The sequence below is a fragment of the Cibotium barometz genome, chromosome 41, assembly GCF_041138505.1.
Source record: "Cibotium barometz isolate CiBa-2024 chromosome 41, ASM4113850v1, whole genome shotgun sequence".
In the NCBI taxonomy this organism is placed as follows: domain Eukaryota; kingdom Viridiplantae; phylum Streptophyta; class Polypodiopsida; order Cyatheales; family Cibotiaceae; genus Cibotium; species Cibotium barometz.
The window spans coordinates 19740253-19756807 of NC_141086.1; the positions used below are offsets into that span (position 1 = coordinate 19740253).

The 16555-nt window shown below is 46.0% G+C and overlaps 1 protein-coding gene across 7 annotated transcripts in view; it reads left to right on the forward strand.

Moving 5' to 3' along the window:
• The window catches only part of LOC147614747 (zinc finger CCCH domain-containing protein ZFN-like), a 46469-nt gene that overhangs the window by 16104 nt on the left and 13810 nt on the right, over window positions 1-16555 (forward strand). For all 7 annotated transcript variants that reach the window (XR_015262973.1, XR_015262974.1, XR_015262972.1 and 4 more), the window contains 2 exons: window positions 1120-1413; window positions 8809-9156. Coding sequence is in view for 4 of the 7 variants with exons in the window: in XM_086780075.1 (XP_086636201.1) it covers window positions 1120-1413; window positions 8809-9156 (642 nt within the window). In the remaining 3 variants the exon portion in view is untranslated. The remainder of the gene's footprint in view (window positions 1-1119; window positions 1414-8808; window positions 9157-16555) is intronic.

Genomic DNA, 16555 nt, shown 5'->3' on the forward strand with positions numbered 1-16555 from the left:
CGGTGCCCTGATGGCCCAATGGAGGAGGTATCAGGAGGTGTGTGGGCTGGGTTGCTAGTGCTGGTGCCGAAGAAATCTGTCAGGGTTCTCTGTCTAGGTGAATCATGGCTCGGCCTCCTGTCTGCCAAGAGGGTCTCTCTATGTCTCCTGAGCTCAAGTAGAAACAATCCCAGGCATCTCTGATCCTCAAACTCCATGAGCGTGCGTAACGGCCCAAAACCCTCTCGGAAGAGGCAGTGATATCTCCCTCGGATCTCATAATAGCCTGTACATCGGCAAATGTAGTGTTCCTCTCTCTCTACCTCCTAGTAGCATAGCTGACAAATGCGGTCATCCAAGATCTGATGCACATATTGCCCTGTCTCAATCCGCAGCTGATGTGATGAGGTCCGGATCTATCCAATGGCACAACGTATCCCATGTGATAGGTGTACATCCATGTATGCCGGGCGGGTGATAAAATCATCCGGTGAGAGGTGTAGAAAATGGCTCTTGTAATGAGCCATTTTCGTGCCTAAGGGCTCAAGGGGGCTAGTCCATGTCCTCTCTGTGTCCACTCTGATGATATCCATCCTGATCATGCGGTTTTGCTCTGAGCGGGTGAGATCCAAAAATGGACAATCCAGACTGTACTGAAAGGGTGGTAGTGCCTCTATCCGCAAACCATGATCTCTTGTAATGAGCCATTTTCGTGCCTAAGGGCTCAAGGGGGCTAGTCCATGTCCTCTCTGTGTCCACTCTGTTGATATCCATCCTGATCATGCGGTTTTGCTCTGAGCGGGTGAGATCCAAAAATGGACAATCCAGACTGTACTGAAAGGGTGGTAGTGCCTCTATCCGCAAACCATGATCTCATCTGAGCATACTAGCAATGAGTATCTCCATCCTCTGCCAACTGTATGGATGAGGTCAACATGATCTCATCTGAGCGTACCAGCAATGAGTATCTCCATCCTCTCTGCCAACTGTATGGATGAGGTCAACTGTATGGATGAGAGAGAGAGAGAGAGAGAGAGAGAGAGAGAGAGAGAGAGCATGCGTGCTTAAAATGTGCATAGATAAGTGCATCCTAGCCAGTTTTTCTTGATATGTTATGATGAGTGTCTCTTGTTTGCACAGGGTGAAAAGAACTGTGGATACTATATGCGAACTGGTTCATGCAAATTTGGTGCAACCTGCAAATTCAACCATCCCCAACCAGCAGCTTTCAGAGCATTAGTTGCAATGTCCGGGTCCTCATTGTATGCTTCTGGTGGATCTCCATCAACACCTTCCCCACAAACATTTCCATCATGGTCAATAGCTAGATCTCCTTACATGCCAGGATCACGGTTTCAAAGCTCTTCCAGTTTTGCTTCTTTAATTGTACCACCCCAAAGCCTAGTTTCTGTGCCTGGATGGAGCACCTATCAAGTGAGCCTACTACACAATGCTGCAAGTTCTGAGTGTTTATTCTACATATTTGATTGCCTGCAATTTGCATTTCCTACTTTTAATCCTCTGTATAATTGATCTGCAAATTGTGATTTGATGTTTGCCTGCATGTTGACCTGAATATTTGGTTAGTTTTAACTATTTTTGGTTAATACTATGTTTGTGTTGTCAATCATCCATTATTGTTTTGCATTTTTGACTTTTTTTTGTTTTGTGCAAATGCATTTTTTTTCCCGGAAAAGAGACTACTATTAAGTATGAAAACATTTTACAAGAAGGGAGATTTCAAGGGGGAAACCAATTTGGTGCCTTGTGCTGCCAGCTGCTAGCTAGGCCCCATATGAGAGTGAAAAAGATGCCATGATCCCATTCTCTCATGAATTGGCCACATTTTCTCTCTACAGCCCTTGAAGATCCCTGAATCCTGGCCCAAGTGGCCTGACCTTGTGGATAATATCACACCAGATCCTTGCAAATGCACTGTATCATAAACCATAGTGCCCTCCATGACGTCAGTGCATCTAGCCTTCCAGATGTGCCGGGCTGTGATGCTAACAATGATCTCCCATGCAGTGTCCAATCTCTGTGGTGGAGGTACGTAGCCTGACTCTGGCATGTCCTGAAGACGGCACTGCCGACCCACTCCCTGGGTAACCCACATGACCATATGTGTGTAGTTCCCTTCAAACCTGATTAGCGGGCGCGATTGTATAAACCAAACAATAGCACCAAAAAAAACGTGGGCATCCATTCTCATCCTTCCAAAAAGGTGTGCTATTGCAATCCAAATCCTCTGTGCCTCCTTGCACTCCCACAAGCAATGATAGATTATCTCTAAAGCTCCTACACATCTCAGACAAGCTAGGCTAGCACCAACGACTGATCTCCACTGGTTGGCGGCAAGGCCACCATAGAGAAAGCCAAATAATATACTACAGAGATCACTTCATGAGTATCACTGATGATGGATTTATAGAGAGGCCTAGATACATGGAGGGCTTTTTACCACAAGGCTCCCGAGTGGCTATTGGTCAGCATAGAATTTCATCACATCGATTGGAGATTGAGACTGGTAGAGCAGCACGGATCCCCCGAGAGGAGAGGGTATGCAGATTGTGCAGAGAGGAGGTGGAGAGTGAGGAGCATTATGTATGCAGATGCAGAGCGAATACAGCCATCAGAGAGAGACATCCCATTTTATTCAGAGAGCCACATTCCCTACGCCAGATCTTTGAGGCAGCAGACCAGCGCATACTGGGGAGATCCATTCTAGACATACAGCGTCACAGAGAGACATCAATACAGGCTTAGACAGCTCCGGAGGGGGGATGACAGACACAGATTACTACATTTTTCCAGAGATCCATCCCACTCCTAGCCCCTACACAGCAAGGAATTACTTTCCAGAGAGCAGAGACACTCAGAGCCCACAGGAGACAGAGGACACTTGGCTTTCAGACACCACGCCTATACTAGAGAGAGATGACAGAGATGAGAGCTCAGTTTCACAGAGAGGGTGCGGAGCAACTGGCTCGCTTCAGAGCAGACCCAGGCATGTTCTTCAGGGAGCTGTGGACACCCCCTTCATTGATGTATACCATTTTATACCCCCAGTATGGTACAGGATGGAGCTAGCTAGGTTGCATATCATGATTGTATACTCCATGCATATAGCTTTGCATTCTCCTAGTAGTAGAGCTCCATCCCCTCCCCCCCACTCATTGTACTTATTGCACACCCAGATTCAGCTTTTTTTTTTAGTTCAGTACTTTTTCATTTTGTTGGGATGACAGAGGATACCCCACATAGGTTCACTGATTTGTCTCATAGGCCGAGTTCGGTCTTTTGGAAGACGTTGATAAAATCTTTCTTTCTTTCTTTCTTTCTCTCTCTGTCTCTCTCTCTTGCCCGTGATGTAGCACGCTTGCCCGCCATTTGATCTGTCCTGCTCTGTGCGCACCCACCTGCGCGTAGCGTGCTTGCCCGCCATATAATTTGTCCTGCTTTGTGCGTACCCACCTTCGCGCAGCGTGCTTGCTCGCCATCTGATTTGTCCTACTCTGTGCGTAGGCAGTCTGCCTCCCTTTTCCCACCCACCCACTCACGCTTAGGCCCCCAAGGCAGTAATTAGGGGGAAACATGTCTCAATCCCAGGAGGGAGAAGAGGATGGTGAAACAATCTTTCATAGCCCCATGAAGGCACCAAATGCCTACCGTAGAAGACTGAGGGAGGGGATCATGTCCCGTGGCTCACGAAGGCTTGCGAAGATGCCCCGACGAGATGAGGCCCTTTATGAGGAGATACGGGCATGATGCTCTTGCATGGATAAATTACCCTTCACAAAGAATTTTTACCAAGGTTTAAAATTCAAATTTATTCTCCCACCAAATAAGAGATATCCAAGGACGAGTCAATGGAGCATCAAAATCTCTTCAAATTCTGCACCAATTCGGGTTTTGATTCTTCCTACAGGTGCACCTCACAGTGTGCCACACACTGAAGCCGTCAATTGTGTTGATTGGAGTCCTGATTAATCTCACTAAATCCTGTTTTACACAGTGCAGAAAACCGACTCAGAATCTGCTCCCTTTGTGCTGGTCTGAGGGTGGTTTAGCTATGCCTTTGGCGCCCTGAAGTGGGATCTCTCTCAAGCTTGAGAGCCCCACCAATGGTGCTGTGTAGCACAGAGGAACTGTCCACCACAGAGGTGTTACTATTCTGCATACTATTAGTATGAGATAAATTCCATACTAATAGAGGCAGTTTTCTGCATACTATTAGTATGAGATAAATTCCATACTTTAGTGCTAAATGGGAACACAATGTAATGGTGTTATTGTGATAATTTTGCAACTCAAATTTTGAACCTCCATGAAAACATCCTTCACCACAAGCTCTCTCTCACAAAGAAATGAATCTCTCTCTTGCTCAAGGCTTCCTACTCAATGCCCACTCTTCTACTCCCTTGTGCCACTCAAGACATTGAAGAGAATGCAACTTTCCCCACAAAGATTAATGAGGATTGCTCACTCACAAAGTAATCAAGATGTAAGCAAAATCAAATGCCCCAAACTGCCACTATATGAAGCATTAGGTACCCACTTTTTTTCAAAGTGAAAACCAACAATGACTTATGTACAATGTAGGAGATGGACTCAAGATAAGTCCATCTGCAGAGAACTTCAGAAGCAGTGGGAAAACACCTTGAATTGACTAAAAACAATGTCCTCGAACTGTAAGCAATCATGGAGGAATTGTCACAAACTCATCTTAAAGTAAGCATATGCCTGTAGAGGTGTCAGAATGGATTGAATGATCTTGCTATCTCAATCATGTGACTACTAGAGGCATGCCTAGAGTACTACTCAAGCTAATGTCTAACAAAGAGGATTAGTACTAATCTCTATGAGACAAATCATAAAGGAAAACCTAAATGATGATGATTAATACTAAGCCACATGTATAATGAGCACAAACAAGAGTAAGGGCTCGATTTCACAAAGCATATTAACCACAAAGCAAGGTACTGCACATGGCATGCTCTCACACTCACATAGTGTGTGTGCAAAGGTATTAATAGGCCCATTGGAGCTAGGTGCCTTCTTCCCCCAAACCTCTCCACCACCCCTACATTCTCTCCAGTTCTCTAGATGCTACGAGAGAGGCTTAGTAACTGATGATGCATGAGTGGATTCTCCTACACCCTTAGACCTTAGGCTAATATTTGTACCTTCACAAAGTAAGATTAACCTCCACAAAGTTCCACTAAGACTAAGGTGTGGATGCTAGATCATCCTATCTCCAATAATATCTCAATCCCAAGACACCCCCAAAGTTTTGTAAGTATACATTGTGTGGATGTGTGTCAAAAGCAAGAAGAAAATACGTGGGATGTGATGTCTGCATGTGAGTTGTTCATGCGTCTCCTTCTATTTCCAGTATGTTTGCATTGGGAAAAGTGTAGATTTGATTTGAATATAGGAGTGTGCACTTTTGTTGCCCCCACACTCATATTTCAAAAAGCTATCATTGTTGATGTTGCTGTTTTGAATGCTCATGCACTGTCCTTGTCAACCCGCAGATCAAGAGTTCCAATAGGTAGAGGTATCTTGTCAATTGCCAACAATAGAGAAAACAAACCCAAAAGCCAAGTAGTTACCCTTGCATGTGCCATATTGCTTTGTCGTGTCTATGAATTTGCTTATTTTTTCTACTCTTGCTTTCTCATACCCTTGCCATCTGCCTACATCGCGTAAACTAGTCCAAGTTTGCCCAGCCACAACACTCATCGAGGTGGAGCTCTAGCTACATGAACTGACGACAAACCGGCTCCCTGGAGCAAAGAAGGACCAGAGAGTAAAGCTGACAGAGCAACTCACGGCCGAAGCATTTCAGCTGCCTTTGCAAGGCATCACCACAACAGAACTAGCATCCGATGCGGACATGCAGAAGGTTTTCAACGGAAAGCTCGGTAAAGAATACAACATAGGTGCTTGCATAGATGAAGCCCGACAACAGCAATACTGGTGGTACTGTGAAAACATACAGCTGTTCACAAAGAGCTACAACATGAGCAAAGAAAACTACGCTCTGAAGCAAAAAAGGGCACACCAGTGGCATGGGGCAGTGTCCTTAACAAGAACCTAGAGGAGATTCTGAAGAAGTCAGATACAAAGGGAGGCATTCTAAAGATTGGGGCGCCATCTTTCTTAGCTGTCCTAGGCAGCCAATGCCAAAAAGAATGTGAAGGTAGAAACAACTCCCCCACATCATACAGTCATGCTGCCACAATAACAGATCCTTAGAGCAGAATGATGAACTACACAAGATGCTCGAACAGCAGGAGGAAGAGCTCAATGCAGTAGAAATAAAATCTCCTGATTCAGCAAGGTGAGGAAGAAGCAAGAATGCAAATTTGCAGCAACAAGAAGAAGGGAGTCCAAACTACGGAAGAAAGCAGCACAACATGCCCCAACAGAATCTAACAATGTTCAAAAGCTGCTCCAAGAATTGGAGAAAGTCAAGGTAAAGTTGGTGAAACCAAAAGCGAAAAGTGTGCTTGGTATATCCAAACAAGCCTTGGTGTGTGTCCAATGTCTGGAGTACTTCTTGTTTGGTAGTTGTTGTGGATAATTACTTGAGGGGGAGTGTTGGAGAAAGACAAATAACCATCCATGTTGTGGGGGTGAGCTAGGGTCCTTAGTTTTGGTCACACTATTTGTCTCACACGAGTCTTTTGATGTAACCTTGTGTTGCCTATATAAAGACCAGTTAATTCAGTCTTTTGGTCATTTAACTAATGCTCCCTCGTGTGCACTATCTCTCTCTCTCGTGTTAATCACATCATTAGTGTTAATTTCTTTGCTAATCACCATGGCTAAGCATCATTACCTTCCACCCTAAGATCCTCAAACCATATTTCCTACAAGCATAACCTACCCCTCCCGCCACACTTCTCTGCTTTACAACCCAAATGACGGTGTCAGGACTCTGGATGCGATCCAGCACAGTTCGACATCCAGCCTCCCATGTACCCACCCTAACTGGAGCTGATGCCTCTGCAGCAAAAGGATTACACAGAAGAATTACCAATGTTTGCATGGATTGCAGTTATGCAACATAATGTTGAGTATTCAGGTACATTTCTTTCGACACCACCAGTGTGGTGGCACCCTAACAACAAAGCAGCATTGGGGACTGCAACCGATGAATGTGACACTTGTCAGAAACGATGAGTATGGCTTCCAAAATAGGAACCGGGTTGGTCACCTAGCCATTTCATTTGGATATCGCTGCAACAGTATGCTTCAGAGATGGATTGTCCATTGGGTGTGCCAAGTGTTGGTGGGTTTGACGGCGGATGGGAGTTAAGGCCTTGTCTGACAAATCCGTCAGACATCCGACCCATGAATGCCACTCACTGAACATTAGGCCTACTTGCCACATGTAATTGAATTGTAATGATATCTAGGAGTAGGGCCATTAGCGGCTGTTATCTTGTACCAGTCGGACCTGCAAGAATATAAGCAGATAGTCCATTTAGTAGAATGGAGAGGAGTGTTAGAGAATAGTTTCTTGTGTTACAGTTTCATGTTCTAGGAGTAGCAGTTTGGGTCGAAACTCTGTCCGATGGTCCTTGTTAGTTAATCTATATGTGATATTTTCTATAGTTTTCTGAAATCTTCTCTCGTGTTCCGACTTGTTCTTCAGCATATTGTTCTTGTAGTGCTTTTAAGTCTGTGATATTCATTGGCTGCACATGTGCGCGGATAGGCATTGACAGAACCCGACATTCCATATTGGACTGTCTTGCCGTGTCGGATTAGCCACTGACACAGAAACCTGGGCTTCCTTTGAATTCAGTGTGGGCCACAGAGAAGAGGCCTTGTACAAGGCTATGCATCAAAGAGTGTCCATATGTACATGATAAATGTTGTAGGCCCTTAAAAACACTAATAAAAGCAAAGTTTCATATGGTCAGAGCTGCAGAATAGCAAGGAAGACATGGGAATATAGATCCCCCGTTTGCAAATAAATTCAGTACTCAAATGCCATCACACGGTCACAAAATATTATATTGAATATTTAGATCTCAGTCTTCACACCACCTCTCAATCTGCCATCCATGCGATACGTCAATCAGTACCCTCACATTGTGCGACACCTCTATCGGTACCCTCGTAGAGCTCATAACCTAAAACTCACAAACATAATCCACGTTAGTTGAGCAATCAATTGAAGTCACATCAATCAATCCCAACTGATAATCACAACACACAATAAAAATATGATATCAAATAACCATGTTTGGTGGTTGACCCATCTGAGATCTACAGACAGAGCGTTCCCTTTTTTGATCATACGGTCAAGAATGGTTACAGATTCAGCTCGGTGCTCTAGAAAATCCTATTGGGAGAATTATTGTATCACTGGAACTGTGCATGCCAAGAGATCATGGACTTAGCCTGGGAGGTTATTGGAAGTGTGGAAGAAGGGCCATTGAAAGCCTCAGACATCCCATACACATTACTTTCTATTGTTTGGTTACTATTCATACTCTCCTCTATGTGGACCAGATTCAGGGCCACTTCAGGCTTGCAGAGGACTGCTTTCATGAACACTTGAGAAGGTAGGCTATTCATCCAACCCCTGGGCACACGGACTGTTTGACAATTATAATATGAAAAAGCCCTGCTAGAAGTAATTATATTTTGGAGAAGTCCCGTTCTTTAAGAACAGAATCCTTATTATGACATAAAGTCAATGGTTTTGGCTATCTTTCATACCTGTCATTGTCCAGCCCTTATTTTAGAACTGCTGTATGATGTACTCTTTTGCACCCATTTAACAGACGTCAAATAAATGTAAAACAGGCTCAAATGGGACCTATGGCATCTTTGGACACTCGGCAACACACACTTGGAGCAAGTTTTGCATATGAATCAGCAGCCCCAACGGATGCACTCTCCGGTGGCATTCATGTGCCATATAGTCCTTACATTCCAGTCTCAGATGCTACAGGCCTTACATCAGTTGTGCAAGCAATGACCATGTCTAAAGACTCGCTTTTTCCTGAGCGACCTGGGCAGCCTGAGTGTCAGTATTATATGAAGACTGGGGACTGTAAATTTGGAATGTCTTGCCGTTATCATCATCCCAAGGAGAGAATTCCATCACTGCCAGATTGCATCTTTAGCCCTCTTGCTCTTCCATTGCGACCGGTAAGATCTTATGTCAGAACTGAGCAGTGTGTTTAATTTTAAACTTGAAGTTTCTATCCCTGATAACTAGTAAACATAAGGCCATACTAATATGGATTAAACATCTGGGGTAAATAGAAAACATAGTATTTTTCCATTGTGTGCTGTGTGCAATGAATATGAAAACTTTGTATTGTTTTTTCCTGTGACTTGTTGCAAAGACATCCCCCTGGTCCATGTGACAGTGACATCTGAAGTGTATCACAAGGGAAGGAAATGGGTGCCAAGATGCCGGCAGGAATGGGTGGACCAGCACCCATTCACTGATGTGGGCACTGGGAGTGTTACATGCAGAATCTTGGAGATGGATTTGTTAACTTGGTTAGAGCAGAATCATTCCGTAATTCACGATTCACACATAAGACAATGCGAGAGAGAGAGAGAGAGAGAGAGAGAGAGAGAGAGAGAGAGAAAAAATGAAATGAAATGATATATTAACGTCTCTAAGAGGCCATGATGGCCTATGAGACCAAAACTGAGAGTACATTTGAAGTTGGTGTCTCATCAAAGAGAACAACCAAATGAAACTGAAAAGTACAATAAACTAACTATCTTACGGTTATAAGAACTGTAAGTAAGACTCCTAGATGATACTGAGTAGAAAATACTGGAAAATGTATATCAAGTAGATCCATGTATGCTGATCAATTGAAGTGCTGCCCTCTCCTCAGATCAAATATCTCCGCCATGGGCCTGTCTAGAATGGAGAGGTCATAGAAGCGAGGTAGGCACCTTCGATGCCGAGCAATAATGGCTCTGATCTGGCGATGGTGAGGATGCCGTGGTCGGGATCCTGGTGGACATGGTCGCCGAGCACGACATAAGACGACTGCTCTATCAATGGTGACTCCCTGGGAGGTGGTTGGTGTCCTGATGGCCCGATGGAGGAGGTATCAAGAGGTGTGTGGGCTGTGCTGCTGGTGCTGGTGCTGGTGTTGAAGAAATCTGTCAGGATCCTCTGTCTAGGTACATCATGGCTTGGTCCCCTGTTTGCCAAGAGGGTTTCCCTGTGTCTCTTGAGCTCAAGTAGAAACAATCCGAGGCATCTCTGATCCTCAAACTCCATGACCCTGCGTAACGCCGAAACCCGAGAGAGAGAGAAAGAAAGAAAGAAAGAAAGATTTTATTAACGTCTTCCAAAAGACCGAACTCGGCCTATGAGACAAATCGGTGTACCTGTATGGGGTATCCTCTGTCATCCCAACAAAATGAAAAAGTACTGAACTAAAAAGCTGAATCTGGGTGTGCAATAAGTACAATGAGTGGGGGAGGGGATGGAGCTCTACTACTAGGAGAATGCAAAGCTATATGCATGGAGTATACAATCATGATATGCAACCTAGCTGGCTCCATCCTGTACCATACTGGGGGTATAAAATGGTATACATCAATGAAGGGGGGTGTCCACAACTCCCTGAAGAACATGCCTGGGTCTGCTCTGAAGCGAGCCAGTCGCTCTGCACCCTCTCTGTGAAACTGAGCTCTGATCTCTGTCATCTCTCTCTGGTATAGGCGTGGTGTCCGAAAGCCAGGTGTCCTCTATCTCCTGCGGGCTCTGAGTGGAGTGTAATTCCCTGCCGTGTAGGGGCTGGGAGTGGGATGGATCTCTGAAAAAATGTAGTAATCTGTGTCTGTCGTCCCCCCTCTGGAGCTATCTGAGCCTGTAATGATGTCTCTCTGTGACGCTGTATGTCTAGAATGAATCTCCCCAGTATGCGCTGGTCTGCTGCCTCAAAGATCTGGCGTAGGGAATGTGGCTCTCTGAATAAAATGGGATCTCTCTCTCTCATGGCTGTATATGCTCTGCATCTGCATACATAATGCTCCTCACTCCACCTCCTCTCTGCACAATCTGTATACCCTCTCCTCTCGGGGGATCCGTGCTGCTCTGCCAATCTCGATCTCCAATCGATGTGATGAAACTCTAAGCTGACCAATAGCCACTCAGGAGCTGTGTGGTAAAAAGCCCTCCATGTATCTAGGCCTCTCTATAAATCCATCATCAGTGATACTCATGAAGTGATCTCTGTAGTATAGCATCTTCGGTGGAGGAGGCTGTGTAGGCGATATCCATGTCTCTCTTGTATAGAGCTGCCATAGGTCCTGTCTCAATACTCTGTTCCTCTCACTATGAGAGAGACGGATATGTGGTGCATCCCTGTCATACTGGAATGGTGGTAGATGATCCATGTCTAGGTCATGCTGTGAGAACCAATGTGTGACCTGTGCATACCATGATCTTCTGTCTCCTGCCTCAGCTAGCTGTCTAGATGCCTCAAAAGCTCTGTATGACAATCTGTCCTGTGGCATCTCTCTGAATCTGTCTAGCAGGCATATAGTCTGGAATATGGCCTCTACTATCATAGGAGGCGCAGCAAACTCTGCTCGGATAATGTCATGAGGTACTGACGGTTTGTTGCGTATCATGCGTGCCATCATGAGGGCCTGTGGTCTCTCTATCTGTGTCCACCAATGGGTAGCAAGGCCTCGCGCTCATACCGCTGCTCCATACATCAGTGCCGGTGTGACTAATGTGTCAAATAGCCACCCCTTCGTCCGGGGCACCTGAAAATGCGCCTGGTGGCACTGTCTCTCTAGCATAGCCAATGCTGCATATCGCCGTGTCAATCTAGCTCTGGCTGCTGAACCCATGGTGAAGCATGTGGCTGCTGCAGAGAAGGTAACCCCTAGGTACACGTATGATGTCACCACCTCCACTTGGCGTCCTGCGAGAGTGAATGTCAGCTGACTCCTGCCCTGTCTCGATGTATGAAAGACCATAACCTTGGTTTTCCCAAGGTTCACAGTAAGACCCCTCTGTGTGCAGAAATCATCGAGTGCATGTAGATGCTGCTATAGACCTCCTAGAGACTCAGACACTAATACAATATCATCAGCATAAAGCATAATATGTACTGAGGTACCTGCTAAATCAACTCCATCTCCGCCTCCCCGTGTAATGAAGTCAGCCACCTCATCAATGTATAACCCAAATAGCATGGGGGAAAGTGGGCATCCTTGCTTGACACCAATGGTGCTAGCAATTGTCTCCGACATACCTCCTGGAGATCTGACTCGCCCAAAAACATGCTCATATAATGCATAGATGCCCCATGTCATATCTGCTGGTATGCCAAGAAACTGCACACGCTGAAAGAGCCTCTCTCGTGGTACTGTGTCAAATGCCTTGCGGAAATCCACAAAGTAGCAATAGAGCTTTCTCTTCCTCACTCTGGCCTGATCAATCATACATCTCAAAGTGAATACATGGTCAGTGGTAGAGAAAGCTCTCCTGAAGCCTGCCTGCCCTGATGATGAGCGTAAACCTGCTCGCTCAGCATATAAGCTAATCTCTTGCTCCAACAGTGCACCATAGAGTTTGGCCAACACGTGGCCAACCATACCCGTCCTGTAGTTGCTCGGATCGAGCATATCCCCTGTTTTGTGAATCGGCACAATGGTGTGCATCGTCCACTCCGCAGGCAAACCCTCTGCTAGTGCCCTGTTAAACAGGTGTGCAAGAAAAGGAGCCAAAGAATCTACTGCATATATGAGATGCTCACCCTACAGGCCCATATGGTCGGCGGCCCGTCCATGCTGTAGGCGGCGGATAGCTTCCTTTACCATCGAGTGGGTAAAGAAGCTAGTTGTGGTAGGTCGAGGCTCTTGTGGCTGAGGTATAGATGGCTGCTATGGGTCGTGGTATAGGCCCTCTGCATATGTGTGCCATGTCTGTGGGTCTGCAATAGGTGTCGGTGTCCGGGGCTCTCTGAAGTGCCGCCATGAGATAGGGCTATCTCTACTCATGAAGAAATGAAAGATCTCTGGCTCCTGTATCTCTGCGAAGGCCCGCCTTTTGCGGTGAGTAAGTCTCCTCATCTCTCTCCTCGACTCCTGGGTGACAAGCTGTGATGCCTCCAAAGACCCCATAATGTAGTCTACCACCGTGCCTCCGGTCCGTGTATGACCCCCATGTGGGAAGCATGTCAGCCCTCCTGATCCCGGCCACTGTAACATCCCGTTATAAATAACGAGACGATGCCTGGCTCCCAACTCTAGTAAGTGGTCCCCGTAATGTCCTCTGTCTGGTCCAGTGTCCTTTGATGCCCGACTAGCCCCTATCTCCTCTGGATCCATAGGGTGGAGGATCTCCATGTCATCACAGTCATACACCTCACACTGTCTGCTCTGTGTGTGGGCATTCGCCCGTAAGAAATACTTCCCCTAGTGTAGAATAATGCATAATCTCCTCTGACAGACAAGTGCATGGCGAGGCTCCTGCCTCCTCCTCCTGTGGCATGTCCTCTGTAATGACATAGGAGGATCCTGATGGAGGAAAGTAACATAGGGCTATGTATAGAACCCTGTCCTGTGAGAGCTGTAAACTGATCCACATGTATCTGGCCTCTGGTTCCTGTGCTACCACTCTCAGTCTCCCCTGTAGCTTCCGTCTGAATAGAACTGCTACTCCCCCCGACCCTCTCGAGGTACCCTGGTGTGTGGTCCTCCTGTATGCTGACTCCCACTGGAATCCCTCTACTTGAGGTAGCCCTCTCTCTGGGCTCTGATGTGTCTCTGTCAGAAGTGTGATGTCTCTCCCCACCATAACATGCTCCAGTCGTCCAGGTTGCACCCATAGTGAACCATTACAGTTCCATACTGCCATGTGTATCGCTGTCAGTGCCCTGGTCTGTGTCCCATAGGCCCCAAACCGCTAATCCATGGGCCGTCTGCGAAAGGCCAAAGTGGCCTATGAGACCAAAACATAGTACACAGCTGATGGTGTCTCATCAAAAGTAAGACAAAAAGGACTAAAAAAAAGTCCTAAAACAGTCCTAAACAGCTTTGAAAGGAAAATACTCCTATTGAGGTACAACATAAGTGTATAATATCTACAACTAGCATAAGACTGGTGTAATTTTCTCATCTCAGTATGTCTCTCATGGGGTGCTGTAAGATAGAGAAACTAAAGTGGCGGGGCAGTCGTCTCCTGTGGCGGGTGATGATGGCTCTAATCCACCGGTGAGAGAGAGAGAGAGAAAGAAAGAAAGAAAGAAAGCTGTATTAACGTCTACTAGAGGCCGAACTCGACCTATGAGACAAATCAATGTACAACTGTCAATGTCTTCTGGATGTCCAGAAAAAAAAAGGACAAAATGAACGTGAAATAAACTATGAAAGTACTGAGCCAGTGGGGGGGGGGGTGATGGATGGAGCACTACTACTAGAGGCTCAGTATGCAACCTATATGCACAGGGTATACAAGAATGCAATGCAGATTTGTCTAGCTCCAACCAGTACCATAATGGGGGTGTAATATTGGATACATAGGTGATGGCGAGGCAAAAATACCTCGGAGCATGATCTCTGGGTGTGAGTGTAAGTGAGCTAGCTGCTCCTGGATATAGTGCTGATTTCGAGCCCGTATCTCTGTGATCTCCCTCTGATGTAGTCTGGGAGTCTGGTAGCCTGGTGCTCTTGGTCTTCGTCTGGCTTGGAGGTCCGGAGCGCGCTGAAGTGTAACCCCCTCCTGTGTCAAAATAGGCACTGAGTAGATCTCTGGAAGAAATTAGTGAGCTGGAGCTGTCGCCCACCTCTCCCTCTGGTATGAGTCCGTAGCAGTGTCTCTCTCGTTGTGTCTCTAGCAAGAAGTGGCCAAATCTGCGTTGGTCTGCGGACTCCATGATCTGGCGGAGTGAGGGATGTCCACTGAAGATGGTGGTGTATCTTTCTCTAATGACACTATATGCTGTGCATCTGCATACATAATGTTCCTCACTCTCAACCTCCTCCTAGCATAGTCTGCATATCCTCTCTGCTCTGGGAGAGTGATACATTCTCAGTGTTTCAGAAGTTTGTTGCTCATGTTGAGAACCAAACTGGCAAAACATTGAAGGCTTTGCGTTCCGACAATGGTGGAGAGAATATGTCCAAACAGTTTCAAGACTTTTGTGATGCTAAAGGCATCAAGAGGGAGCTCTCTACTCCTTATGATCCTCCACAAAATGGGACAGCAGAGAGGATGAACAGGACCATTCAGGAGAAGGTCCATTCTATGTTGTCACATGCTGCGTTACCTCATGGTTTTTGGGCTGAAGCTGCTATGACAGCCGTTCATCTTATAAACAGGTCACCTAACACGAGGCTTGGTGGGAAAGTGCCAGAAGAAGTATGGACAGGGAAGCCTCCGTCATACAAGCACTTGAGAGTGTTTGGTTGTGTTGCGTACGTGCACATACGCAGGGAAATGCGCACCAAACTTGATCCTAAGTCTCACAAATGCATATTCCTAGGATATGGTGACAGAGGTGAAATGGGGTATAGACTTTGGGATCCAGTGAATAGAAAGATTATACGCAGCAATGATGTCATTTTTTATGAAACATGCATGTATAAGGAGCCTGCAAGGCAACAGGAGCATGGCAGAGTCATCTTTGATGATGATGGACATCATGGACAACAACCAAGGGCTGTAAATCAGCCATTACAGCAGCAAAACCAGCCCTTAAATGGTGCTGAAAATGGTCCAAATGGACAGCCAGAGATGGCAGAAGATATCCCTATGGATATCCCACAGTTAGAGGAGATACCGGGCATGATTTTTCAGCCTTATGGCATGGAACAAGAGCCACCAATAGGTGATATGCAGGCTGGACAGCAACCTGCAAATGATGGTCATTGGGTACGGAGGTCCACAAGACCCTCTAGAGCCCCTGACAGGTTTGTTCCAGGGGTTGACTACTTGATGCTCACTGACTGTGGGGAGCCCTCATGTTATAAGGAGGCTTTACAGAGGGCAGACAAGGCTCTTTGGGAGCGTGCCATGAAGTCAGAGATGGATTCTCTGCACAAAAATGGAACATGGAAGTTGGTGCATTTGCCTACAGGCAAGAAGGTTTTGCCATGCAAGTGGGTTTACAGGCTCAAAGTTGCACCTGATGCAAAGCCAAGATACAAAGCCAGGTTAGTGGCTAAGGGCTTCAAGCAGGAATATGGTGTGGACTTTGATGAGATCTTCTCTCCAGTGGTCAAAATGACCACACTTAGAGCTGTGTTAGCTTTGGTTGCACATGATGATCTGGACTTGATTCGGATGGATGTGAAGACTGCTTTTCTTCACGGTGATCTCCATGAGGAGATATATATGCAACAGCCAGATGCAGTGAGTGGAAAGGAGAAGCTTGTATGCAAGCTGAAAAAGAGTCTTTATGGGCTCAAACAGGCACCAAGGGAATGGTATCATAAATATGATACATTCACGAAATCCCAGGATTTCAGGAGAAGTGACATAGATCACTGCTTATACACCAAGAAAGCTTTGGATGGCAGTCTATTGATCCTCATCTTGTATGTTGATGAT